Source organism: Plasmodium inui (genome assembly GCF_000524495.1).
Source record: "Plasmodium inui San Antonio 1 unplaced genomic scaffold supercont1.6, whole genome shotgun sequence".
NCBI lineage: Eukaryota > Apicomplexa > Aconoidasida > Haemosporida > Plasmodiidae > Plasmodium > Plasmodium inui.
The window spans coordinates 514,277-542,173 of NW_008481840.1; the positions used below are offsets into that span (position 1 = coordinate 514,277).

The window sequence follows — 27,897 nt, forward strand, 5'->3', positions numbered from 1 at the left end:
CGCAGCACTGCCATAACATACGTATAATATATATGCACTGTTTATTGCACTGCACGACATCCCTTCCGCGCTTCTTTCCATTTATCACTTGGGCCTATTTATTTTGCCCATGTGCACTTTTCCATAAGCCTATTTTTTATATTTCGCCTTTTGCTACGCTGGAATGTTGTGCCGACCGCGCATACGAGGCCACTCTACGCTGAATTTTTTTTTTCTGGGGGGATATACAAAAATTTATGTAAATATATGCACCTAAATAATATATATGCATGAATATTTATGCAATACACGTATGCAGTTTGCTGCCTCCCCCATGGTGAACACATGTCGGGTTTGCAACGGGGGACTGGTTTTAAAGGAAGCACTCCAAAAGGTGACTTACCACCAAGTAGGCGGCTAACAAAATGGCCTCTCAACAAAAAGGGAAATTCCAATCTGTACTTTTCTTTCTGTACAAGTTGGATATGTTACTTCCCAAAGAGAAAATAAAACCGCTGCTCCCTTTCGTCGTGTCATTGCCCACGTTGTAATACTTCGAACGGATGTGAACCCCCCCTCTCCATGGTAATTGGAAAAAGTAATAGCCCTTTCACTTCCTCAAGGGTATTCACAAAATTTCCCTCTTACAGTTAACTTACCATCGATGCGTATGTGCAAAGGTATATATAGGCCCGCTCAATATTACGTTAAGTAGCTGAGTGGGAAGTCGCCTTCAGATATGTTCACATGACCGCCCTGCGATAGATAATTGCGCCCCGTCGATCACTCCCTTTGCATACACAACAGTATGCGCGAGTTTCTGTAACTCAGACACATTAAGAGAACCAAACTGTATGACTGTAAATGCGCGTATGCAAGTGAAGGAGGAAATTTTCTTTTCCCTTTTGCATTTAATGAGAATTACTGATGATGATTCTGTGTAAGACTGGTGTTTATCCCAATTGTTAGCATTGAAAGTTGCCGCCAAAGAGGAGGAAAAGGCAGTGGTGTAGTTGATTTTTTCCCCCGCACACCTTCTGTTTTGAAGGAAAACGCGATTGCGTCGTCCCGCCAATGTAGTAATTGCATTTGCGTATGACCCGCGAGCAACTTCGATGGGCAGGGGTAAAAACCCCATGTGTATCTAACCCTTTTTGTTCATTTTCATTTCATTAAAAGGCACAGGGGACCAACCATCAGTACAAGTAATATAATATAATGCGAATGCGCTGTCCCCATATGCCACACACCCAGGAGACCCTTGAAACGAACGCCATGTGATGTTGCCTATGTACGAGGGGTAGCCACGCACGCCGCATAAGTTTTTTTTTTTTTTTTGGCTATCCACCTGAACGGTAAACAATTTGCACATACCCTTTTGTAAAGAATGGTGATAATGGTTAGGGGATGAAACATCATAACGGGCCTTTTCGTGTGTGTGTGATTTTCCTTTTTTCGTCTATTATGATCAGACCGGGGTGAGGCATCACAATTTTTCGCATTCGTACAATTTGACCTCTGCATACGGGTTACAATTGTGGAGAAAAAATTATTAAGCAGATTAGGTAAAAAAAAATTCCATTTGGCTAACAAAGTGGTAAGAACGGCTAGCCCACTTGTTGGGAATTTTCCTCTCAACCGATGGGACTGCATAACTAGGAAAGGAAAAGAAAGGACATGCAACGATGACCTTTTTGTGAAAGAATCACTCGGTGGTGTTATAATGTGTACATATTGAGTAATGGGGCATATGTTTATGGCATACCTCTTCTCTACCCCAGTGTTAAGCTTAGCGAAAGGGCACACCAGATACAACGCTACTACCACTTGCACAATTTCACTTCGCCAGATCTTTAGCCCCGCCACATGACTTCAAAACATTCGTATATAGGTAAGACCATCACGTTTATCATATGCTGCTTTGGAAATGTGCGAACGGGTTCTCCTTCCGCTGAGTATTCCACCCTTACGGCTTTGGGAAGAGTACGTAATAAACATACGTATCCATGATTAATGTCCCATTCTAATTTGAAAAAAATGGGAAGTCATATGAAGGAAGCCAATATGAAAAAAAAAAATATAAATAATTTCATAGTAGGGCAAAAAAAAAAAAAAAAAAAAAAAAAGAACCCATAACGGAATGTGCCTGTTCCGCAAGTGGAGATTTACGCATACAGTACAAGTTCTCTCGACTGTGCGACGGATCACCCATTATTTTGAGATTTCTTTTTTTTTTTCAACATATAAGGAGCCTACATTAACGTACCCACTGATCATTTTTTAAAAGATAAAGAGGATAAAAATATTTTGACAACAGTTAACTCCCTCAGTTTGGTATCCCTCCGTATATATTCACAAAGAAAAAGAGTTCATCAGTACTCTTACTTGAAGCATGACCCTGAGTCCCCGCGAATTTGGCCATTACTTGCCGAGGCAACCAAGTTTGTATAATAAGCATTGTATTTATTGTACAGACTCGCATAAACGTATTTTTACGTACATTCCTACCTTCTTGCGTGTATTTCTATACGTACGTTTGTGCCCTGCCGAAGGACCACCACGCCTCCCATAGCAAAACTGAGCAACTGAAAATGGATTTCGTAAGGAGAGAAAAAAAAAAAAAAAAAAAAGAAGCAAAAGCAAAAGGGATTTGCGCATGACGCGTCGCAAGTGGCGTACGCAACGAGAGTGTGGCGTGTCAGCTGACATGAGAAAAAGGGGGAAAAGATTAATAAAAAAGAGAGTTGTCACTGCAATGGTGGCGCGAAGCACTTCACCCGTTGTCCATCCCACCACGAGCGCACGACGTATGCAAGGTGGTATAAACATATGTGCTGTGGAAGTATCTTTTCCCCGCGGGGTTATAGGAGTATGTCCCATTTGGGCGGACAGTCGAACCGCTCACCAATGCTTCTTTCCCGGAGCACTCTCCTGGTCACTCTCTTTACCCGTTTCCCCCCCCCTTAGAAACTACTAGGCCCGAAGAACGACATCAGGTGGCTGAAAGTCCAAGTCGTTGCCTCGTTCTGCAACGTCAAATTGAACATTCCCCAGTTCGAAATCGGGAAGGATGACAAGACGAAGGAGTTCCTTAATTACTCCCCCCTTGGTAGACTCCCCGTTTTAGTAACCCCTAGTGGAAGCCTTTTTGAAAGTAATGCCATTAGTAAATACCTATGCAACATAAGGAGGGAGAACAACTTATTGGGAAAGGGAGCTTTTGAGGAGGCACAAGTGAACATGTGGGTAGACTTTAATACCTATGAATTGGAAATTCCAGTCTGTTGCTACGTTAGCAATAAGTCAAACGCAAAATCGCAAAAGCATATAGAAGAAACATTTGCGTGCTTGAATAATCATTTGTTGTTAAATCAGTTTATGGTGGGAAATGGGATAACCCTAGCAGACATCCTCATATGTGTTATTATAAACTTTGCAATGAAGTCCGATAAAATGGATGAGAGCTTCCTAAAAAAGTATGGAAACTTGTTTCGACTGTACAACACGATAAGTAACCAGAAGCAGTTTAAGTACGTGTTTGCCAGTCAGCAGGGGGTAGGCAAAAAGGCAGGTGCGCAAGACAAAAATGTGCAGAAAAATGCAAACAATGAGAAAAAGAAAGATAAGAGTAACAAGAAGAAAGACAACAAAAATGACGAGGATGATGAATGTGAATTGTTAAGTGATGAACCAACTGAAAAGAAAACGAAGAAAGCAAACCCACTCGATTTGTTACCCCCATCATCATTTTCTCTTGATGAGTGGAAGTACAAATTTAGTAACGAAAAGGATCTCCTCAATGTTGCCATGCCGCATTTCTGGAAAACATATGATGCTAATGGCTTTTCTTTATATTATATGAAATATGACAAGTTAGAAGATGAATGTCAAATATCTTTCGTCGCTTGTAATATGGCTGGTGGTTTTTTGCAAAGGCTGGACAACAATTTTTCCAAATACTCCTTTGCTGTTATCACGGTGTTGGGTGAAAACAAGGACTATGATATCGAAGGGGTGTGGCTATTCAGGGGTACCGAAATTCCTTTCGAGATGAAGGATCACCCGTCTTTCGAATACCACGTGTTTAAAAAGTTGAATGTCAACAATAGTGCCGATAAGCAGATTGTGGAAGACTACTGGTGCTCGAAGGAGTCCGTTGGTGCGCGCCCTCTCGTTGACCGCAAGGTCTGGAAGTGATCCGCATGTGTAGCGGCTGTTTAGCGGTTGCTAAGCGGTTGCTACGCGGTTTCGACGACGCAAACAAACGACAAGTGCATCAACCTACGTCACAAATGTGTGCCCATTTTATGACAACATTTGCGTTATCCATGCATCTTGCCCCGACTACGTTCCGTGCATAACCGCGCCCACCAAGAACGAAAACGAAAACGTGAAAAGACAAAACTGAGCAGATGTTAAATCATCGAATAGCGGATTTGCTGCTGTTTTAAAAGGTCACAAAAAAATACGTTGTTCCAAATTGGTAAAAGGGGTGGGGGGAGAGCAACGTCACTCTCTTCCTCTCCCCCCCGTCCGCTAATCATCGCGTGTTCGTAGAAGCAAACGTACGATTGCACACGCACAAGAATTAAAAAGTTTTCAAAATAGGTGTGATTGGTCGCAGTGGAGGGGATACTTCCATTGAGTGAGGAGCATATGGCTCCCCCCTTACGGGTGTAACTATATACACACATATGTCCAGTTCGGCATCTTCACACGTAACCAGTCTTTTTTAGGGCAAAACAGGGGTGACATGCCAAGTAGGCCCCGTTGTATCCTCCCCTCCAGTTAGTCTATCTCAAAGTAGTTTTCATTTTTAAACGCCTTGTGGTAGTCAACAGACAAATCCGGGAAGGACCACACCTTCTGCTTGTTGTCTCTAAAGAGTGTTTTTATTAAATTAATGATGTCCAGTTGTTCCACCTCTTTTTGCTTCACCGGAATTTGTTCCTTCGAGTCCAAAATGACTATGGCGTCGTTCAGCATTTCAGTTTCTACAGTGTCTGTCCTTTTTTCGAAGCCATCTTTCGCTGCGGGGGTGTAGCGGTGAGTATGGAGGTGACCGTAGCGCTGAGCACACACGTGCGTATAACAGCGCAGTCCTTCCTGCTGTGTTCACTTCAAATTTCGCGCAGAGTTACCGCTTGTCTTCTTATTCTTCGCGCGCGTCGAGTCCTTCGACTTCCCCAGTATGCCCGAGTCGTTCCCCGTCACGCTCAGATGTGGCGTGTCTGAATTCTTAGCCGCTTCTGTGTTTTCCACTTTAACGAATTTGCCGCGGCAGTACGAGGAGTGCCTTTTCCCTTGGCAGCGCGTCGAAAAAGGAAACAAACGAATCAGTACACAGATGGAGAGGCAGATGGAAAAATAGGAAGATGGGAAAATAGCCAGATATATCTACACGCGAGTGAACACTTCTCCTCATTTAGAGCGCTGCTTCTTCTTCTCCATGGCGCGACTCCCTTTTTCCCATTTCATTTTTTTCTCAACTTACACCACTTTTCCTTGGGCCCGGGAGGCCTATTCATAGACCTTTTGACGTACCCAAAGTGGGGAGGGTAAGTTCTGCAGACCCCCTTTTTTGTTGAGAGGGGGAAAAAAAATTGGCAAACTTATCACGTCGTCGGGATGACAGAGGCCATTCTGCTACATTAGAGATTCTGTCTCTCATAAAGCAACCGGTTGAATCATTCGCTCAGCTGAAGAAGTAGACCCCTCTTCTCCATGCGGACGAGGTGACTGTCCCCTGCCTAACCGTGCAGCGCCAGACATGGTTCCTGTAAAAGTTCACCTCCTTGTGAAAGCTGTGATATATCGTAATGCACAGCCCCGTCGCTTTGTTAATTCGGTACATGTGCCTTTTGAACTCCTGCCAAGGGAAAAGTCGGAAAAAAAAAAAGCAAAAAAGAAAGTAACTATGTAACTAAGTAAGGTCTTTTCTTCTACTCGCTTCTCTTCAGGTTCGTCACGGTGGGCAAAAAAAAAAAAAAAGAAAAAAAACGAGTCGCGCTGCCAAAAGGGAAACAGCACTCACCGGTCCGTGGCCATCATGTCGAGAATTGCTTCTCGTTAGAAAGAGGAACGCATGAATCATTTCATGAAGTAGGGTCTCCTACGGAATGAGGATTTTTGTGTGTTACGCGCCAAACGGGTCACACTAGAAGGGGGGTAAATTAGACCAGCACAGGCGAGTACACACATATATTTATGCATGTCTGCGAGGACTACACGTCTACGAAAACTACACCTCCACGATAACTACACTCCCGCGAGGATTGCATGCCCACCCGGTACTCCTTTATCTTCCGCAGCTTCAGTAGGGGGAGGGATAGCCGAATGCAGCAGTAGCCTGATTTCTGCAAATGCAAAAGGTGAGAAGAAATGACCAAAAGGGGGGAAAAGCGAAACGCAGAAGGGAGAGACACCCCCATGGGTAACATTCCCCTGTGGAGACAGCGATCTGCATTTAAAATGGACATATTCGTGGACCGCTAGCGACATTATCACCAGCCGCAGAGCACTACACTGTTGTGGTGAAACCCCCAACTGCACGCACCTTAAATATGCAAATTCCTGCGCATAACTTCATTTTGTTGCTCCACTTCACCTGCACTGACTTCAATTTGTTAAAAAAATACTTCTCGTTGTATTCCTCGAAGAGTTGCAGCAGGTCTGGGAAATCGGTGTCCTCTATTGAGAAAAGAAAAAAATAATGAAGAAAAAAAAAAAAAAAAAAAAATTGCCAATCTGGTCATTCTGCCCCATTACAAGTAGTCTCACTGTTCTGGTCAACTAAGCGGCATTTCTTTCCCTTTCTCTTGCTACTCCTTCGTGACAGAAGAAGGCGCCACAATGCGCTGCCCACGAGGGAGCGGGGGCGGAGACAGAGCAAAAGCAGCACACATGGACAAGCACGTGAATGGCCTACTCGACTCGTCGTACACGATGGCATCCTCCACGCATTCCACTTCCGAATTATCCCACAGGGATGTAATTGTGTTTTTCCCCCTTTTTTTTTTGTTCGGCTTTTTTGGTGTCTTTTCCTTTTTATTACAAACCACCTTATCCCCCTCTACGGATCTGTCCGAGTCTGAGTCGATACGAATGGAACTGAGCTGCTTTATCACTTCGAGTGTCTCAAAATCTTCTTCCTCCACTTCTCGATCTAAGGGAGAGCTTTCACTTGGATCTACACAGGAGGGATCTTCTCCTTCGCCTGTCCTCCTATCACTTACATGAACATGGGGGAGGGTAAATTCTTCGTTGTGTTTTATTTCCTCTTGGACACTGGACAAGCAATTTCGTTCAATGTTTCCATCCTGGTGAACGCAGACATCATCATGTGGAGTTAAAAATTTCTGTCTTCTTTTTTTTCCGCTCTTCTCTAGGTACTCGCTCTCTACGGAAGTTAGTTTGTTGAGTCCGTCGTTCATTTTGGGGAGCAGTCACCGGGGGAAATCCTACGAGGAAAGTGGCTACCTGGAGAGTGCCTACTTGGAGAGCCTCTATTCGCAGTGCGGCTGTTTTATTTTTTTTTTTTTCTCCCCTCGTTTAATCATCACTAGAAAAGGTGTACAAGTTATTTTATTTTTTTCTTTTCTTATTTTCCTTTTCCCATGGCACTTTGGAGAGAAACTCCGCCAGTGTAAAAGCCTACAGCGCTATTATTCTTATTGGGGGTGAAACTACTTAACTATGTCGAGACACGAGTCCGTTTGGGTTGCCCCCTTCTAGGTACATTCCGCTAGAGCTTCACTGTAGCAGCGGTTTATGATGATGATGGTAGTAGTCATCTGGATCCTCTCACTTGGTCATGATTCCTTTTCTTTGCTTTTGTTTCTTTCTCCACTTTTTTTTTACCTCTCGCGGGTTGGCATGATGAGCGCAGCACACGAAAAAGTGGAGTCGAATTTTTTTTTTTTTTTTTTTTTTTCAAAAATGGTGCACAGGTATATGCTAAACAGCGTGTCGATATTGTCGCCAAAGTAGACGCATCGTCGGGGAGACGTCTAGATCCTTTGCATGTGCTCCACTCTCATGGAGGGAACTTTACAACGAATGCTTAACGGCTAACCGCGGTGTGTTCTCGTCCATGTATGTAACGGCTATACGGAGTTGAAAAGGGGCCTCCCGTCTGTCACCACATGTGATAATATGTACCTTCGTATGAAGAGCTGCACCTAGGGAGACCTCGCCCCAGTGGTACATTCACCAAATGGTATCCATTTCAGTGGAGAGGCGAATTGGCAGATTGTTCCCCCCATTGAGAAGTTCACGCACTAAATGTGGTGCACCCCGTTCTTTTCCGCTTGGCTGTGGGGTGCATAAAAGCAGCCGGGTCACCCATTATCCTAGTAAATACGAAATTTGAAAAAAAAAAAAAAAAAATTGGAAATCATTGCATGAACGGAGGAGTCCCAAAACGACGTGATGGGAAATTCCTCTAGAGTGATACTACTTTTTTGTAAGCACGCGTAATGGGGCACTTTTTTCTTTTTTTTTTTTTTTTTCCTTCCACAGCAGGAAATATATTCCTAAGGTCACGTGTGAAGTAGCTTCTTAAACGCAGTAGCGGATAAAGCAATTGCAGGGCACTATCACTATAATGGGCTCCATCTGATGTGGACTTCCCCTTCACCCTGTCAAGCCGTATACCCATTAAACTGTATACCCATCAAGGCTACATCTAACAGATTATTTCTCCAAAATGGTGACATGGTGATATGGCGATGGACCAAGCGGCACACATTAAGTGTATGTAATAATTTTCCCGCCCAATCATGTATGCTCCACTTTTCCGATAGAGCATATGCTGGTCATGGTGCATCATCACCCCCATCTCCTTTACCAACAAAATGATAATCAAAACGTTGAAAGAGACAAAGCAGCTTCTTCGCCCCAAGTCGCTATGCATAGACATCATTCTGCATCCTCCCTCGAAGAAGCATTACAGTACCAACTTCCGCTCCCCCGTGTGGCGCTGTTTAAGAGGCCCCCGTAGCAGCGACAGAGGTAGGCCCATCCACACGCGTACTGAACTGAATTCACAAAATGGATCCCTACCGAACGTATTCGAAGAAGAATTGAGTAATGTGTTTAATGAGTACCCCCTATCATCGACTCAAAGGAACAGACAGATTGGCGATGAGGAAATAATTATAACGGATGAGGAGAGAGACGAACTGAAGAGAATCGGAAATGTCGTGAAGATAGATCAGTCCTCCTACGGGGTGGTGCTCCAAATTAATAAGCACAGCGTAGTGCTGGGTAGGGTCAAGAATGTCACCTTGGAGGGGGGCAAAGCGAAGGTAGAGGAATATACCACCAAACTTGTATCCGAACAGAAGGCCCAAACAAATGTGTATACCCCTTTCGAGTACCTTAATTACCTCCTAGCCAAGGAACCAACCAATCAGATAATAAACCTATTTAGGGATAGGGTGAAAGAGACCTACCATGGGAGGGTAGCCATAAAGCAGCTGCACACCAATTTACTACTCATTGACCTTTTTAACAAGATAAATTACGGACAGAAGATCTGCATCTCTGGAGAAAAGGACACAGGAAGGGGAGAAGTTATCCAGTCCATCCTGTATGAAAATTTGCTAACCAACTTGATTCACAAGAATGAGAATTTTTTTATCATTTGTTCGAATGGCGCCAAGTCGGAGACGCTGGGTCTGTTCCACGACCTGCACAAATGGTTAACCCTCGCGTGCGCGGGGGGAGCGAAAAGCCATTTGGTGGGCGGTTTGTCCAGTGGTCTGTCGGATGAGCTTGGGGGCGGCTTATCGGGTGAACCTGCTGACCATTTTCCAGACCCCCTTCCGCCCCCCCACGAGCTGTACTCCAAGAACTACTCCCTCGACGGGGTCAAGCTGCCGAACGACGTGTTGCTGATATGTACGCCCCCCCAAGGGGGGTCCAAGGTGGCGACCTACATCTCGCCACTCCTCCCCCTCTACAATTTGGAGGAGTACAAAAGGAAGTACAAAAATGTTGTGCTCATATTTTACGACGTGACGACGTATAGTGAAATTTGTTCTGAGCTGCAAAAGGAGATGGCATTCTTTGTGAGGAATTACGCGAAGCAAATAGAGGAGGCCCTCGGGGGAAGATCCTCTACAAGTGTACCTCTAATCCCGGCAGCTCTTCCACTGTCTGTGCAGACCATCCTTTCGAAATACATGGCAGTGACGAAGTTTCCCCACTGTGTGGAAGAAGCAACGGGGGAGGAGGACCCCTCAGGCGCAGAGTCCATACAAAGTGAGTACACTAATAATGCGTGTGAGGAGAGCCCTGCCAGGAAGAGCCACAGTGGTAGGCCAAAATACGTTCCGAATTGCAAATACGGCGATGCGATTCTACAGATGGAGGATAAAATAGGAAGAAATGAAAGCCGCACAAGTGGCAGCGTCACAACCTTTTGCTTCATCACGAAAAGTGAGCAAAGTAACCCAGACATTAACTACACACTATCGTTAAGCGAAAACAACCTGCACTTGTTGAGAAACCATTTCGATATCCATCCATACTTCGACCTTCAGCAAGCAATTAAAAAGGTCACCATGGATGAAAATAAAATTTGGGAAATCATTAAAGACGAAATAAGGGAAATATACGAACGAAGAAATGAACTTACAGCCTTAAATGAAAATAAAAAAAAATACAAAATTTTTATTGACCACTGGGAAGAAGAAGATCTCATTCATTACAATAATATTCACTTCATTTTGACTTGTGCAAATTATTATATGTCCTCTTTTTGCTCATTTCAGATTGTTGTTTTTTTTCAAATATTGATACGATATAATTTTACCAACACGACAATATCAAGGAAGAGTGTGCATTCTTTTTTTTTGCAATTTTTGCATTTTTATTTGTCCAATGAGAAGTACTTTTCCCTCCTGCGCGATGCGTATTATCAGCAGCTCCCTTCCTTTTGTCACGTGGAGAATGCCCGCGTTTTTATGCGCAAGATGGATGTCGTTTTGCGCTGCCTGCGCCCTCCCTTCCGCTACGTTGCGTAGTCCATGGCGTGGAACTGCTCGCCAACGCGTTCGTGCCGCGATGTAGCCTTGTGTCACCTTGTTCCGCCCTTCGTTTGCAAATTCGTATGCACATGGGTGTGCTCCTGCACGGATGCACATATGCACTTGTGCACGTTTTTTCCTCCACCCCTTTGGCAACCCGCTTTTCACCTTTAGAAATTCCCAAGCGTAAGAGGCAAGGACAACCCTCCCGAAGTACCTAATTCGACTCGGGGGGAACCCTTCCCCACCCTTTGTGGCACTCTTCTGACATGCCTGTGTGGAAGTTCTCCGTTCAGTTCGCCCCCTGCTGGGGTAACAATGGGGACGGTTACGCTCACTCCTCTGGCATGTAATCATCCACGTCGCCTCGGTAGAGGTCTCCCCCGTTGGAACCACCTCGATCCTCGTCCACTCCGTATATGTTCCCCCCTTCGGAGCCACCTCCATCCTCGTCGCCTTCATATATGTTCCCCCCTTCGGAGCCACCTCCATCCTCGTCGCCTTCGTATATGTACCCCCCATCCGCGACGTCGTCGTAGGACTCGTCTTCTTCATACTCGTCGGTCTCCTCTTCGTCCTCCTCGAGGGCCTGCTTCTGCATCCTGGCTACGTCGTCATCGTCGCCCAATCGGTTAATGCCGCTTACCCGGCTGATGCCGTCCAGGTCGGTACGCGCGCCGCTTGCACCCCCAACCGGGTCGGCGTCCTCGCCCCTACGCACCTGGCTGGGGAGAAGTTCGTTAGGGAGAAGCTGGTTAGTGCGAAGCGGAGTAGCACCCACCCGCTCGATGTCCTTCAACTTCTGCAGTTCATCGAAGCCTGTCCTTCTGGTCATCACTTCTTGGTGTTCCTCTTCCTCATCGTCACCATCCAGAGGTGCACCAATTTCGGGGTCTCCTTCCGGGGCAGGTAAATTCTGCCTTGGTGAGTCACCCGCAGTTGGGGCCCCTCCAGCCGACTCGGATTTTTCCACCAGTCTGTTCTCCATTGCCGCCTTAAGCACAATGTGACCCCGAAGTTCATCCTTGCTATCTCTCAGGATCACCTTATCGATGGTATGAACATCCAAATTCTCTATCCGCTCATAATTAACATTTATAATTAAGTGAAAGACGCTAGGCGATCCTAGAAGTATCCCTTCCAAAGGAGGAAACATATTGTCCTTAAAAAAAACGGTAACTTCTTTCCCAGCATGACTACACCAATCCCTCCTACACACAAGGATGTTTTTACTAGGCAGAGACGAAACGACTAACTCATAAAAAGGCAAAATGATAATCTCTTCGTCGATTTCAAGCTCTTTTAACCTTTCTGCAATTTTCTTGACTAGCTGCTTCAAGTCAAATAAAGTGATTTTGTAATTTTTCCTCTGCGTTTCGTCTGGAGTGACAAACACTTCGACCTTCCCGGCATACCATGTGACATCGTAAAGGTCCAATTTGGATGGTCTTCTCACTTCTTTCATAGGATAATCATACATGATGACATCACGTATCACTTCTTTAGCTCTCTTTCTCCATTTGCAGCTCAGCGAATCGTCCCACTCGTATAACATATTCTCCACTGGCGATTTGGCCTTTGTGTATAGTACATTGTCCTCGAGTAATCTGACACTGTGCAGAATGTCGCCTGTACTCGTTGGGGGAGGCTCCGCTTGGTAAGGCCGCACATCTGCGGTGGTTTCGCTGTCCGTCTGGGAACTCCTCTCGTCGCTGCTTTCGCCGCTCCCCTCTTCGCGCAACTTCTCTATGCTGGATAGACCCTTCTCATCCCACAAGGAGAACTCATCCTGCAGCTCCCCCCTCTGCCGCGCTTCCTCCCTGCGCTTGGCCTCGCTGATCTGCTCCAACTTCTCCCTTCTCTTCTGCTGATACAGTTGCCTGAACTTGTCAGGAAGCAACTTCAGTTCTTCCTCCGTCAACGTCCATGTGCTCCTCGAATTCGTTTTCCGTTCTTCCCATTTGACCATTTCTTCCTTCGCCTCCCTCAGCGTTTTGATCTCCTTCTTGAAGTACAACTTTCTTATGTCTTCCACGGAGACAGGTGGCGGGGCGGTCGGCTTGGGTTGGTCGCCAAGAGGTTCTCCATCGGTTGGTTGTTTGCTACCACTACTCGATTCTTCCCCGGAAGTCTTGGTTTCTTCCCCGCCGATACTCGCTCCTTCCCCCTCTGTACTCGGCTCTTTTTCACCACCGCGCAGCCGCTCCGCAAGGAGCTTATCCCTGAACTGCTGATACCCCGCCTTGTCATACGTTATGTTGTATTCCACCTCGAGATCCGTTTTCTCAAACTGGTAGTCATTTTGATTCCTTCTCAGTTCATCCGTGGAGGGCCAAGGTGCTATTCCCTTGTACGCTGCGTCATATTCGGTGAGGTCATTTTCTTCGTCATTCTCATCAAAGCAATCAACGATGGAATATTCTACTTTCGGGTCGATAAGGGACAACAGGGAATGATGCACTTTCTGTCTATCCTTTGGAGAAACCTTTTTAATCAAACATGGATGGACATACTTGCTAAAATTCGTATCCTCGATGTAATCCTCAATGGTTGGTTCAGGCAACGCTCTCATTTTTTTTCTTTCTTCTTCATTCCATTTGGAGAATTCTTCCGAGGTCATTTTTCCTACCTCTGTTGCATTCTTGGGATATTTTTCACCATCCAGTTTGTCTTTTCCTCCACTTGGGGAGTCCTCTTCATCGGGCTGCTCATCGTTTGTTTGCCTCGTGTACAAATTATTCGGCACGGTGATGTAGGGGTATCTGCCAGTGGAGAGTCACGAAACAGAAAGCAATACAAAAGTGGGCAGTTAGCAGATGCGGTACAATGAGATAAGAGAAGGTGTAGAAGAGATTATACTCACGAGTTGGTCATACGTAGAGGCACACTATACACACACAGATGTGGGATATACTACCAAACCGGGAAGCAACAACCCCTTAGGGAAAGACTCACCATCCGGATGGACACTTACATCGGCTCGGGAGGAAGGTTGTACTTAAAGTACTCCTCTGGGATTTGATTTTCTGTCAAATTTGTGATTTTTATGGAGTAAACTTTTGTTCCACTTTTTTTCTCCTTTATCTTACTCGGGCTTATTTTGTTCACTCCCCATCGGTTGCTTTGCTTTGTCCACCCACCATTGGGAATTAGGCTGAGAAAGGGGGGGGGAACAACGAGGTGCGCATCGGCTTGTGGTAATTACCACCCGAAGGTGCATTTTGAATGGAAATTCCACGCTCAATTCCACTCGACGTGCGAAGTGTGCACCTACCTGTGACTCCCATGCGGAACAGTGAAGCCATAGACGACGGGAAAGAAAAGAAAGGCGCGAAGAAATAGTCTTAAAAAATTTCGAAGCGTTCTCCCCTTAGTTTGACACGAAAACATGTTCAGATTATTTCTACACGTGAACGGAACTGCGTTTCGTGGGTACAGCTCCAACGGTTATTCAAGTCGCTGTTGGACGTCCGGGTGGGTGCTTCCCCTCCACGGACATAGGTACACACGGACATACGCACACACAATTCGTGTCCCCCCTCCCCCTTATGTTGCCGCTACGCATGTATATAAGGTTCACACGGATAGAAGTGGGAGGAGGGGAATACAAGAATTTCATCTGCTGCTGTCAGGGAGTTCTCTTCAAATGGCGCAAAGGGGTAAAGCAGCATCGTCGGTAGTGTTGGTAGCATTGGTAGCGTTAGCGGCGTTAGAGGAGATTCCTTTTGTCCGACTTGTACACATGATGTGGGCGATGGTCCCGATTTCCCTTTTTAAAATTTTCTAAAAAAGGGGAAAAACGAACTGGAGGTATGAACAAATGGGGCCTCGTCACATATTCCGATTTGGCAATCTTCCGGCGAAATGGCATCCTCTGCTTTCCTTTCTCGGTAGAGCCGCAACGTTATGGTGATGTAAAAATTAAAAAGGTGTACAGCGGCACAAAAAAAAAAAAAAAGATACAAAACAAAACAAAAAAATCACTTCTATGCGATGTTAAGAAGGTCCCCAACAGGGATGGCCATTTTGTACAAATAGAATTCTTTTCGAAAAATTCTCCAATGCGAAAATCAGAATAAAAGCTCACTTGATCGATCGTGAGGGTATCCATGCAATCCACTTTGCATATTCGTGATGCACATGAGGGACATTGCCCTTTTGCCTACACCCCATAAGTATATTCATTTCGATTAGCGCCTCATGGGGAGGACTAGTCAATCGGCATCTCCTCTTCCCATTCACTTCTTCCCCCCCCAAATTGAGTGTAAAAAAATAACCTAGAGGTTTCCTCAAATGGGTCCCGCTTCGACATTTGCAACTGACAAGTTCCTAGCGAGAAGGCACTTTAAAAATTGGCCAAACAGACAGCTAAATTTGTTCCAAGTCTGGTTAAGCCAAGCAAGGAGCAGTACCTGTGGTGCATGTGGGCTCTCCATGGATTTAGCCCCGCCTGTGTTGACGCTGTAACCACTTTTGCGTCAAAATAAATGAGTGGTACGAGGAGGCAACGTTTTTTCTATGACTCACCATTTGCGGAAACCACTTCGCGTAAGTGCCATTTTTACACATTTCACGAAGGGTGAAAGAATTAGGTAAAATAGTTAGGTAAAATAATTAGCTAAAATAAATATATCGTTGCTCCACTTGGCGATGTCTCCCCCCACCTGTGCAGGCGCAGCTCCTTAACGACATGCACAACGACAAAAAAAAAATGGTTAAATGGATTAATCGATAAATGGATAAATCGATAAATGGATAAATCGATAAATGGATAAATCGATAAATGGAGCAAACCAAATGAACAAAAACCGAATGAAGTGCAACTCCCCGGGTGCAACGCATTTACGGAAACACATTCGGCACCCACGGGAGTCACCGTCAGTCGTGCGAAGCTGGACCACTTCGCAGGCATGCACACGCATATAGCCACACAATGATATTCTCCCTTCATGGGGACGACGGATCTCCTCCCTCTCCTGCGGTACGGCATACGCCATTTTTGGAAACTGCGGAAGGGGCGACTACCAATTTAAATAGCAGTGCGGGATGGGAAGTAAGAACGGGACAAGTGAGAGGAGGTGGCATCTGGATTGGTGAGGGGGGAGGAACCATTCGGGAGGTACATAATAAAAGATATGCTTCTGTGGAGAAATCCCCTTAGATTCCTTCGCGCAGAGGAAAGTGGTGAGGAAGAGGCGAGTGTGAGGGGAGTGTCAAGCAGGGAAAGGACACGCACACCGTTACGCCGCTTCATCGACTCATCGATTCACCGCTTCAGCGCTCAAAAGCTGTTGCCATCCAGCTTGACGAGGTACTCAATATCGGCGGGGTTGCTGCTGATCCATTTTCTGGGGGCCTCATTAGGCAGGTACCAGTCGACCTCGTCCACGTTCTTCGTGACAGATGCCTTAATGATGAGCTTGAGAAACTCCTGTCTGATTTCCTCAAAGTCACGATACACCTCATTCCTCTTCTCAATCATATACCCACAAGCCTTTGGATTATTGGTAATTTTGCTGAGGCGGAGAAATTTTGCCGCACTCCTGTACTTAAACGTGGCTGTGTAAATGGCCTTAAATATGGTCAGAATATGATCCCGGAATTTGGAGGAATTGCTGGGCTCTACAAAAATGATGCAGGAGTTACATCGGTTGCTATTGCTTCTACAATTCTGTAACGAGTCTGCCAAGCTGTCAAACATGTCCACGACAGAAGGAGATATCTGGAGATCCTCTTCCCAGTCACCACTATTTCCAATATTATCCATTCGGCAAGTAATATAATCCAAGGTACTCTTTGCAAAGATATACTTAAAGGTATTCATTTTTACAAAATCTGCTTTCTCATTACAGGGAGAAATGTTGGACTGTACTACAAGGCCGTTTAGATAATCGTCTTTAAAATACTTCATGCTTAGTACTTTGACGAATTCAACTTTTCTCGTTAGAAAGAGTTTTTTCAATTTTTCACATTTTAAAGCTTCCTGGCTAGCCAATCCACTGAACTCCACTCCTATGTACCTTCCAGTCGTCCCCCACTTTTCATGCATCTGTACAGCAAGTGGATGATTCCCATGTCCTACTTCCATAATGGTGTCATTTTCGCTAATGGGAGAAAAGTACTCCTTCTCGTCAATAACGATTTTCCTAATCTTAGATTTTAACAATTCTGTGATCATGTCGACAGCTAGCTCTGTTGTTATTCCGGTGAAGGGCCTTACCTTGTCATTCCCTTGTGTGTAGTAATCATCCCAACATTTTTCTTCTTCTTCTGGTTCGAAGTCGCAAAGGGTTTCTTCACTCTTTGATATTCCCGAGTAGCTCGACGTGTAGCTGGTAGTGTTGTTGCTATTCATGTCTCTTTCTGTACCTTCCGAGTTCGCTTGCTTCTCATACCCTATATTTTCGTTTAGCATTTTATTTATCCTCGACTTTATCAGCCTCTCGCTTCGCTTCAACGGGCTGCACAGGTAGGAGATGTACTCGTTCTTTATGTACTCGGGCAGCTCCTGCATGTTTGACTCCTGCATTCGCCACTTTTCTCCCGCGGGAGTGGCGTCCATCGGGTTAGCAGCGTCTACCCCGTTGGCGGCGTACTTGCTTCTGTCCCTGCGGGGGGTGTACAAGTAGACCAGCTCATCGTACACGGACTTTTTTTTTTTTTTTTTTTTTGGTGACACTCCTGTTGGCTAGTTCACCCCCATGAAGATCTTTCAACATTTCATTAATCTTCCTCTTATTTGTGTACTTCCTTTTTGGGGTGGTAAACATGGACGCTTTGCCGCTCTCCTCATTTTCGAACTCGAACAAATTTCCCTTGTTCACTTTCCTGGGCGTGTATATTCTCTTCTTGCTGCTATACGTCTTTACATAGTTGGTACTCTCACAGATCATGTCATCGTGATATCTTTTGCACGGCGTTTTGCTCATGTATAGGCTCATCATAACGTCGTCTGCTCCATCTTCGAAGTTGCAGATACCTTCTCGGAGCTTCTTCAACTCATGGGAAGGCGTTTCCTCCACCATCTCTGGGAACGACTCCAGAGCTCTCCTCTCTTCCTTCTTCTTTAACAGCAGGTCATTTTTATTTTCGCATCCTTCTATTTCCTTTTTGCTTATCTTCACTAAATTGCTGTACTTCTTTCTTGGGGGTATTCGCTCATGCTCCTCTCCGCACGCGTGCGCTACGTCGCCCTGGCTTTCCATTTTATGCCCGTGTGTGTTCAGTGGAGGGTGGAAGAGTGGCTGTCCGCTGGCTCAACGTCCAACTGGGTTGTTGTCCAGCTATGTACTCGCAGCGCTATTGTGCAGCTATTTATACCCGCTGTGCTACTGTCTAGCTATCTTACTGTTTCGGCGTCGCTCCTGCGCCACTAACTTGTATTCAATTTTTCAATTTTTTCCACCTCCGTGACGCGCAACTCTGCCGCTGCGACAACCGTGTGAGCCTTCCTCTCGAAGGATAATCACACACAGACACGTATACGGGGGTACCCGCTTGAGTAAAAACTCCTACTAAGGAAGTGTCCCTTTAACAAGTGAACCTTCTTCGAGGGCTCACGCTAACAGGGAGGCGTCTGCTCGTTTGTTGATATCCCCGGAATTGACAAATCGCTCAAACGTTTTTATCCCCAGTGGACACAAAAAAAAAAAAGAAAAAAAAGAAAAGAAGCAAAAAAGAAAAGAAGAAAAAAAGAAAAGAAGAAAAAAAGAAGAAACTTCCTGCTCGATTACGTATTTTACGTGTGCACATTCGAGTGATACATCGGTACATTGTCGTCTTCTTTAACTTCCTTACCTAAACTCTTCAGTGTAAAATATATATCCATATGTCCGCCCCAGAAGAGGTTCCAATTATTTTTTTTTTTTCCTTTTTTACAAGGTTGCTAAAATAGTTGCGATCATATGCACACGTTATGAGTGTAAAAACACTACTACTAATGAGGAAAAAAAAAAAAAAATGCCTGACATAATCAGAGCAGCCATTTATCGTTACATCAGTTCATCTCCGTGTTTTTGTGACTGTCCCATGGGTGCTCTTTAGAGCTTTGCCAGAATGCAATGGTAATGAAAAAAAAAAAAAAGAAGGCAGCAAAAATTAACTATGCTTATTCTGTGCCATTCGGTTCAGGCAAAACTTTCCTGTTGGTGTGTTCGAAAATGGGGATATCCTTACGGCTGGGTGATGATGAATATAATTTGTGGGCGGTCTGGCCTCTTTCTCGCCGTAACGGTAGAGCCCAGGTGGATTCACAGGCAGGGGGCCAGGATGCGCTTTTCCACCCTCAGGGTATAGAGTGCCCCAGGGGGAAGGCACAAGAGGTGGAAGAATGGGCAGGAAAGTCATCAGCAGAATGGCGACAAAAGGCTATAAGCCTTCCGTGTCGAAGTGACAACTCACAGCTGGCTGCTGCCCGTTCCCCAGACTGAGGAAAAAACAAAAGTAGAAATTGGCCCCTGAAGCAATAATTTGCTAAACGGAAGAAGCCGTTATTTATTTTATGCCATTTTGAGAATATCACGAAAATGTCAATTTTTTTTTTTTCTTCTTTTCTCTATTATATACTTTACCTCTTTGGCGAAACAAATACAGATCGACGAAAGGTCACGGCCATTTTCTTTTTTCGCAGAAGGCGGGAGCAACTAGGAAGCTTTGCAAAAAGGGCGCGCAAAGTGCAGCAGCATGGGAAAGCACGAAAAGCACTGCAAATCATTAAGGCATAACAAAACGTGATAAAAAAAAAAGGAAAAAAATCTGAATGTCCATTTCGCTTGCCTATTTTCTGCGTATTTCCATTTGCCCCCTTTTTCGAGGCAGAAATTTGCTCATATGTTCACGTCGCGAAAAATTGCTCAGGCGCTTGCGCTCCCGTATGCCAAAAAGATGACGGGTCGCAAAATGGGGAAAAAAAAAGAAAAAAATATCACTTTGCGCAGCGAGAACTTCATTTCCCCCCAGTCGATTTCCATAATTCTTTCTCCTGCACAAAGTTGCCTTCGTTCTTGGCGATCATCTTTTGGAAATATCCCCAACAAGCGGCTGTTGGATACATTTTTGCACATTTTTTTCACCATTTTTTGGACCACCTTTTTGTGACTTTTTAGCAATTTCCCCCCTTTTGGATGCAATTCTCCGCGTTTCCCATTTTTGCAATTTCCGAGCTATGCGACCAAGCGAGTCGACATTTTAAAAATTTCTCCCAAAGCGCCAATGCGACCTCTTCCGGAGGAAAGGGAAAAAAGTGCCCCCACCACTCGCCTTTTCCTCCAAAAAGGCACTTCCCCCCACAAGCGCTCATCATAAAAAAGAAAAAAAAATCCCAACAAAGGAACCACATGCACACGAATTACAAGCCATTGTCACATATAAGTAGCATGATAATTTTTCCAAGTGGTCATTTTTTGCAACTGAAAAGATGGCAGCACTACCCCCATTTTGGTGAACAACATTAGCAGAACAAATGTTACAAAAGGAGTTTTCCTTCGTGAAAAAAAAAACATCAGATTGGCATATGCCCACTCTACCACTAAACAATTGGTTGGTTTTTTCCCCCCATCCGAATAACAAACGTGGACACGTAACACTCTCGCTAAATAATTGCTCCCGTTGCAGAGTCCACCGGGCCTGAAGAAGCAGTACGGGATTTGGGCAAAAGGCAACCGTGAGGGGGAGACATCAAAATTGGTGTCCACGCGCACATGCGTGTGTTGCTCTGAAGGGGTTATCCCCAATGCGCCTTCTGCGTCCTTACCTCTGGGCCTATTTTCCGGTCGTTTAGTCGAATGCCCGACGGGAAGTCGCATGTAAATCTGAGAAGGAGATATGTTGAAAGGGAAGTTACTCCGGGGGAAGAGAAATATACAGTGCACACGTAGAGGCACTTTTCTCTACATATATATGCACATGTCCGTTTAAGCAGTCCTGTGGTGTGTCCCTCACCCCTGAGTTCTGGATCTCCCCTTCGCAGGGCCAGTCAATGGCACAAAAATTTAGGAAGTAATTTCTCTGACTGTCCGAAACGTTTTCAAATTTGTAGTATCCTTTGCATATTTTGCTCTTGTAGCTAACTGGGGCTTTGCAATAGCCCCTTTTCATGGAAGGCACCCAACCTAGGGGACACGCCAAGGAGTAATTGCGCAAGCAGTGGTCCCTCTCTGCACAATGAGGAAGCGGTGGATTAAAAAAAAAAAAAAAAAAGAATGTACATGTGTACACTGCACACAGTTTTGCAAAAGCCTGTTACCTCGTCAGATGGGAGAAGTAGCATGTGGGGCTCCCCCCATGTTGAGATCCCTATATGCAATTTTTTCAGCTTTGTATTTTTTTTTATTGTTTTTTCGATCGAGGGATTACCTTTGAAGGGGAAATCCACCTCACACGCGATGGAGTGGGACTCCTTCTGCTGCGAACTCATTGCAGCGAATAAAACTTCGTCGCTGCACTTGGCGCTTTTCCGGTAATTCTCTGGGGCCAGACATAGTCCATTGTCCATCGGGGACCATCCACTGGGCATGAGGCGGCGTTCCGTAAGAAACGAAAAAAAAGGGGAAACAAAGGGAAAAAATGTATACTGTGCATATTTCGGTCCTGGCGTGACACACGGCAGAAACTTTGATTTTCTATGTGGCGATGTCTCTTTCTCAATGACTCGATTCATTGCTCGCCTCATCGATCGCTCCTTACATGGGGCACGGGGCGGAGTAATCCCTTTGGTACTCATTTATCGTAACGGTGTAGGGCCAATTGACGAGGCAGACATTTTCGATGCTTCTTTTTCCTTCCTCAGATTTGTATTTTTTCAAATTAGCGATTTCTGGACAGGGCCCGTCATAATCGGTCGGTGCTTTGCATCTGTGTTGGCCAATTTGTTTCCAATTGAGGGGGCACATATCATCGAAGTTCGTTTCGAACGTGACGGATTTGCATCTCCACCTGATGCCGCATTTTTCTTGCATTTTTTTCTTCTTCTCAATGGATAGATTAGAGAAGTTTATACTTCCCTCACACGTTGCATTTGTATTGGCGCTTCCGCTTGCACTTGCGATTGCACTTTCACTTGTACCCACGCGAGCGCAGGTTCCTTTTCCTATGTCAGTCCAGCCTATTGGACACAACGCATCGTAGTCTGTCCCATAGGGGCACGTCTTGGGTAAGCAGGGCCAGGTGGCATCACAGATCTCGCCCCAACTCTCCTTCTGGTGATCATACAAGTGAAGAAGCTTGTCTTGCACCTGGGTGGGGAGGCGATGATAAAGGTAGTGATGGTGGGAATATCATCTGCGGAAAACAGAGTCATCCCTGCAACGCGATCGGGAGAGACGCACCTTGCGGCATGGCCCTTCATATGAACTCAACGGGACGCATCCGGAACTGGTTCGGAAGAATTGAAGCGGGCAGGGAAAAGAAAAATCTTGGAGACACATCTGGCAAGTGGAAAGGGGAAAGAAAAAAGGCCCCCCCCAAAAAAAAAGAAAAATCAAATATATAGAGAGCACAAGTCGGCATGTGAAAGGACATAGAAACCGGGGAGCAGAGAAAATCGTTTCTTAATATGGCACATTTCGTGTGAGTGGTACTTCATCCGAGCCCTCCATCGCCTCGAAGGGTGAAAAAAAGGAGAAGAAATAGAGAAAAAAAAGGGAAGGCATTTAAACATTACTCAGAAGGGTAGCAAACGAGCTCGGAGATGGGACCACCTCACAAAACAGGGGATGGAAAAAGGAGTGTCTACTGGAAGTACCCATTTCGCTATTGTACCATCTCGCTATTGCACCATCTCGCTATTGCACCATTTCGCCATTTTACCTGCTCCATTTTTTCCAACTCTCCCGCATCAAACTTTTTGTAAGGCGTATCCTGACTCATGGCGTTGATGACCTCCGCTTGGTATTTCCTCACATTGGTTTCGTCCTCTTCGGTTTGGTCGGCCCCCTGAAGGAAGAAGTTGTTCCACGTGGGAAGTGGGTAATGTTAACCTAGGCGCAGAAGAGAGAAGAGGAGGTGAGAGTGGGCTCTTCCCTTGTTCTATTTAACAATCGTAGGAAAGAGCCCCTACCGCTTTGTATGTATTTTCTCCTCCGTCTTTTCTCTGCTACCTTATCCTGGGCTGCCGCAAAATTCTGAGCCGCTTCCTCCAAATCGTCGGACAAGAAGTTACTGTCTTCTCTGGCCTCTTCTTCATCCTCCTGAACGAGCCTTACAGTAGTAACGCATGTGGTGTAGTTTATTAGCCAAGGGGAAATTAATTGGGTCGCCATTTTTTCATGTCTACTTGACTCAGTCCGGATCCTGGCAAGCCCTCCAGGCTGTACTTCTTCTTAACTGCGTCATTCGCTTTGTGCATTGAATCTATGCGGGGTTGTTAGTATGCAAGGAAGAAGAGGATGCAAAAAGGGGGGGGCGTTTATAATTTATTCCGCGCAATTTGAGGGGGAATATTCAATGGGGACTATGCGATGGGGGTTTCCTCGACAGGTGATTCTATTTTATGTGGCTGGAAGGTTAACTCTCCCGCAATTGTGATTCCGCTATGCCATTTTTACAAGTATGATTCAGCATATTTTTTTATTTTTTTTGTGTCTGCTATGAGTTACATGCAATGGGTGTGTTTGTCTTCCTTTTTATTTTCTCCTTCGTGGAGCAAGCTCTTTAGTGGAGCAACCTCTTTGGTGGAGGGGACACGCATTCAAGTTCGACCCGAAAGATGCAGCCCATTTTGTGCCCCCTTCAACGAATTAGAAGATACAGAGCAGAATTTTTTTTTTATCTTTTTTTAAAGGGGGAACAATTCATACCTATTACACTTGCGTTGGATACATCGACCTTTTTGTCTTCCTCCTTCGTGTCATGTTCATAATTTTGAAAAGGATCCCCTCTGTCTTTTGCACTGGACGACTGACTTTCTATGTTGCTCCCCCCATTTGGGTCACTCAAACGGACGTCCCCCGAAAATGTAAAGGGGACTCTTTTGCCGCTCAGCGGGGCATAGGCATGTGAATATTTTTGCACTCCTAGGGAAAAGAGGCAACTCAAAAGGACAAGCAGATTCATTTCGAGAAAGTGGCAGAAGGAACGGCTGAATTGTTGAAAGTCAGAGGGGACAGTTAACTTGTCACATAAAGAAAAAAAAACAAAAAAAACAAACAAGTGGGCTCGATTGAACGAAAGAGCAGTTGAACTGTTGAGCCAATGTGGAACTATTTTGTCCCCTTCCTCTTCGAGTTCACAAGACAGTTGCTTTTTTATGCACACGTGCAATGGGTACCTCTGCAGTTGCTTCCGCTACTGCCATGTTTTGCCTTTTCTCAATTCATTTTTTAATAAATTAACAATTTCAAGGAGAAAGGAGGTAAACAATGTGCACAGTGTTCTTTGCAGAGGAATATGCACTTCCGTGAGGGCCCCATCCCGGCGGCACCCCCCCCATGTGCCTGAACTATACCCTCATTATCGTCCTAACCGTGTCTACATGTAGATACACCATGCGGGGGGGGTTCGTAAAAATAAAAAAAAAAAAAAAAAAAAAAAGGTTCGATTGTCACCCAACCGATTATACAAAAACACAGGTTTCTAATTTTACTTGTTTTTATAGTTTCCAATTTGTCCATTTAAAAAATCAACAAGTGGAGTCGCCCACAAAAGGGAGGGACACTCCTGTGGGGGGATAAATCTGTCCACATGATCATGCAACCGATCATTTGCAGTGGACGCGGGACTGGTTCGCGCGGAAGGGGGGGATCTTCGCGGGGGGGGTGTCACAAAAAAAAAAAAAAAAAAAAGAGGGAACAAACAGAGGATGCAAAAGAGTACAGGTGAACAAAAAATGGTGCGCGAGCTGTGGGTGGCTCTACGGCTCGGTGAACCAGGGATGGTTAAGAGCCTCCTCGGCAGTAATCCGCTTGGAGTAGTCAAAGGTGAGCAAGCGCCGGAGCAGGTCTCTCGCGTTGGCGTTAGGGAGCCCCACGCCCGAAGGGTCTCTCTCCTTCAGGATCCGCTGAAACTGCTCGTCGTCGCAGGGGGGGGCAAGCAGCGCGTGCGCGCGAGAGTGTTGGTACATCATTTGGTTCATCCGGGGGGCTCTTCCCATCTTCGCGGCTTTGCTCATCTGCGCTCCTTTACTCATCTGTACGTTATTCTCGCAGTGCACACATGTGTGCCCCTCTAAGTGGTGCAAATCCGTGACGATGACATTCTCGTAGGGAGCTTCCCCGGAGTGGCCACTAAAACTGGGAAGGGGTGCCAGACCAGGGTCGTACAACTGCAGATAGTTGGCATCCGCACAGAGAGGAGAGGAATCCCGGAAGAAGGGGACCTGAGAGTTGTATGTGTTGGCAAGGTAACTACTCCGCCAGTTGCTCAATGTGTAGTTCTTTAAATGAACCAAATTGAAGGAGAGAAAATAATGCAACGTATTCAAAATGTTGTTGTTTTTATAAATGGACGAATGAGGCAGTCTTTCCCGTTTGAGGGAAATCACTTTGTTTGAAGAGGCATTCCAGGGCATTAGACACAACTCGGAAAGACTTTGCAGAAAGATGGCCTCTTTTAATGCCTCCGGGGTTGCATACTTGGCGTAGAAACTATGCAGTTTCATTTCATTCCTTTTATTTTTAACCTCTAGAGGATTTTTCGTGCCCAAGACGAATTGGAGAAATACGATACCTATACCCCACATATCATAATAGGGTAAACGTTTAAAGTTCCTTTTCATATGACCAAATAGCGATTCGGGTGGTTGGTACCCTTCTGTTTCTTCATTTTCTGAAGGAGGATATAAAGAGTCATCATTGTTATACTCTACTGCACTACCCCAGTCACCAATACGAACAGTGAAGGGGGTACTTGCGGAAACGAAAATGTTTTCCATTTTTATATCCCTATGAGTGATCCCCCTCTTATGTGCACTGTTAACTCCTTTTAAAATCTGGCGCATTAAATCTTTCAGTACTAGCATGCCAATGCTTTGCTTCTTTATACTCCACCATAACCTACTTGGGGTTAACATCCCTCCCTTATCTTTGTCTACATGGAATAGATGATTGGCTAAGGAGTACCCTTCATTTGCAAAAACCAGCCACACATACTTGGTCTCCTCTGATTCACTTCCCCTTTCATATTCGGTAAAGAATTCAATAAAGCGACTTACATTTGGGCAATTTTTTAGAAGCTCCCCAAAGTGGATCTCTCTCTTTGCACTTGCCTCCGATGATTGTTCATCCTGATGAATTAGGATTTTCTTTAACACGACATCTTTGAATGGAGAATCCTTCTTCATATTTATTGCGTACCAGATTTCTCCAAATGCTCCGGTTCCCATTTTTTCCTTTACTGTATAGTTTAGCTTCTTCGGATCGTATCGCTTTATGTCTCTTTTCAGCTCGGAATCCGCTTCCTCCACATGGCTGAGGAATAACCTCTTTGCAAAATCGATCATTTTGTATGTTCCCTTTAGCCACGCCATCGGTGGGGACAATTTCCCTTCGCTCTGCTGTCGATCTTTTCCAATTTCTCCTCCTTCCACCGCATTGGAGGGAATATCCTGGATGTGCTCCTCCCGCTCGTAATCATAGTCATAGTACATCTGTACATCTGATGAGTTGGACCCGTAAATCGATTTGGGGGGTCCTTCCCCGAAGTTATCACTTCTTAACCGCAACGCGTAGAGCGACTTATCGGCGTTTACCATGCAATTTGTACAGGTTTGTTCGCCTTTCACTCCATGCTCCAGTGAGGCACGAGGCATCAAGATGACATCCAGTTTGTGCAGGCTGCTCCTTCTCGTTTTTCGGAACGCGTCCTTTATCTTCTTCGTCAGGAGGTACTTGTCGTTCAGGAGGTCTCGGCACTTGGCGGATCCATCGCGGGGGGGCTCTACAACGGGGGAGTCTTCACCTGAGCAACGGTTATACTTCCCTTCTTCCCGATTCTTCCCTGCGGGGTGCTCCTCCATACCCCTCGCGTGGGCAAAGGTCACACCGAATAGACCGCAACCACTCGGCCTCTCCAATTCCAAACGTGACAACCCACAGACAGAGGCTCTCACGCCCTCGTACAACAAACAGACATATTTGCAGATTTTTCCAACAAATGCGTAAACGTTTTTGCAGCCTCCCTGGGGTCTCAACTCTTCACTGGAAGGAAATCTCCACTCAGTGTGGAGACTTTTTTTCTGGATGGTTTTCCACACAGCTGCAATGTTCCCCAGAAGGGGGGCAACCTTGTTGAAAAGAGTTGCAACATCTTCTCCACCTTCTTCCTCCGGGGTACCACCAAATGGGGAGGACGACTTCCGCCGTGGTATCGTTAGCCAATTTTTTAAAAACAAGAGGCGGAACAAATGGGAAGGGTTAAATTCAGTCCACCCTATGCGTTCATCCCATTCAGACGGAGTGGCGCTCCTTCTAAACACACTAAGAATTGTCAGATCATGAAGCAGATGCACAAGTGGGAGGTGGAAAAGGTTTATCACAGTGATTACGCTACAGAGGATAGAGGTATATAGGACGTATGGAAATGATTTCATTTTTTTTTTTCCCTCTTCGAAGGTGTGAAGAAGTAGGAAGAAACTCACATTTGATTGGCGCTATTCTGGAAGTCCCGTTGTGGGACAAATTGCTGTCACGTGCTAATGGGTAAAATAAGTAAACATAAGACGACCGCTCACCCCTTACGGTTTACCGCTTACCCCCTTAGTGACACATTTTCACCACAAATGTGCAGTGATCCGCTCCGTAGGTAGGCACACTGGCCGCGTAGATTTAAGTGCAGAGTTTACCCCCTTTGGTAAGGCCAACGCAGCTGGGGAAAGGGGGTACATAATGCTAGGCAATTTCTGAACCAGGGAAAAGTGAACACCAAGATGAAATGATACCTGGCATCGGTTACA

At 45.4% G+C, this 27,897-nt stretch overlaps 7 protein-coding genes across 7 annotated transcripts; 2 read left to right on the forward strand and 5 right to left on the reverse strand.

Moving 5' to 3' along the window:
• Positions 1 to 2,686: 2,686 nt before the first annotated feature.
• C922_01872 (elongation factor 1-gamma) lies at positions 2,687 to 4,176 on the forward strand (the record flags this gene model as incomplete). Its single annotated transcript, XM_008817474.1, has 2 exons — positions 2,687 to 2,737; positions 2,947 to 4,176. 2 exons carry the CDS (start codon positions 2,687 to 2,689, stop codon positions 4,174 to 4,176), a joined length of 1,281 nt encoding a protein of 426 aa, XP_008815696.1.
• A 591-nt stretch (positions 4,177 to 4,767) lies between these two features.
• Positions 4,768 to 7,412, reverse strand: C922_01873 (hypothetical protein; the record flags this gene model as incomplete). Its single annotated transcript, XM_008817475.1, has 8 exons — positions 4,768 to 5,009; positions 5,121 to 5,282; positions 5,474 to 5,555; positions 5,735 to 5,848; positions 6,014 to 6,091; positions 6,267 to 6,335; positions 6,536 to 6,669; positions 6,908 to 7,412. 8 exons carry the CDS (start codon positions 7,410 to 7,412, stop codon positions 4,768 to 4,770), a joined length of 1,386 nt encoding a protein of 461 aa, XP_008815697.1.
• Positions 7,413 to 8,834: 1,422 nt separating this feature from the next.
• On the forward strand, positions 8,835 to 11,009 carry C922_01874 (hypothetical protein; the record flags this gene model as incomplete). The annotated part of the gene is made up of 1 exon (XM_008817476.1): positions 8,835 to 11,009. The coding sequence occupies one exon, from the start codon at positions 8,835 to 8,837 to the stop codon at positions 11,007 to 11,009; it is 2,175 nt and encodes a 724-aa protein (XP_008815698.1).
• Positions 11,010 to 11,346: 337 nt separating this feature from the next.
• Positions 11,347 to 14,402, reverse strand: C922_01875 (hypothetical protein; the record flags this gene model as incomplete). Its single annotated transcript, XM_008817477.1, has 3 exons — positions 11,347 to 13,774; positions 13,987 to 14,166; positions 14,287 to 14,402. 3 exons carry the CDS (start codon positions 14,400 to 14,402, stop codon positions 11,347 to 11,349), a joined length of 2,724 nt encoding a protein of 907 aa, XP_008815699.1.
• A 1,891-nt stretch (positions 14,403 to 16,293) lies between these two features.
• On the reverse strand, positions 16,294 to 18,217 carry C922_01876 (hypothetical protein; the record flags this gene model as incomplete). The annotated part of the gene is made up of 2 exons (XM_008817478.1): positions 16,294 to 17,620; positions 17,730 to 18,217. The coding sequence occupies 2 exons, from the start codon at positions 18,215 to 18,217 to the stop codon at positions 16,294 to 16,296; spliced, it is 1,815 nt and encodes a 604-aa protein (XP_008815700.1).
• A 2,384-nt stretch (positions 18,218 to 20,601) lies between these two features.
• C922_01877 (hypothetical protein) lies at positions 20,602 to 24,062 on the reverse strand (the record flags this gene model as incomplete). Its single annotated transcript, XM_008817479.1, has 11 exons — positions 20,602 to 20,636; positions 20,764 to 20,821; positions 20,952 to 21,166; positions 21,366 to 21,517; positions 21,696 to 22,243; positions 22,337 to 22,435; positions 22,589 to 22,609; positions 22,818 to 22,943; positions 23,108 to 23,197; positions 23,284 to 23,360; positions 23,807 to 24,062. 11 exons carry the CDS (start codon positions 24,060 to 24,062, stop codon positions 20,602 to 20,604), a joined length of 1,677 nt encoding a protein of 558 aa, XP_008815701.1.
• A 796-nt stretch (positions 24,063 to 24,858) lies between these two features.
• C922_01878 (CMGC/CDK protein kinase) lies at positions 24,859 to 27,534 on the reverse strand (the record flags this gene model as incomplete). The annotated part of the gene is made up of 1 exon (XM_008817480.1): positions 24,859 to 27,534. The coding sequence occupies one exon, from the start codon at positions 27,532 to 27,534 to the stop codon at positions 24,859 to 24,861; it is 2,676 nt and encodes an 891-aa protein (XP_008815702.1).
• Positions 27,535 to 27,897: the final 363 nt, after the last annotated feature.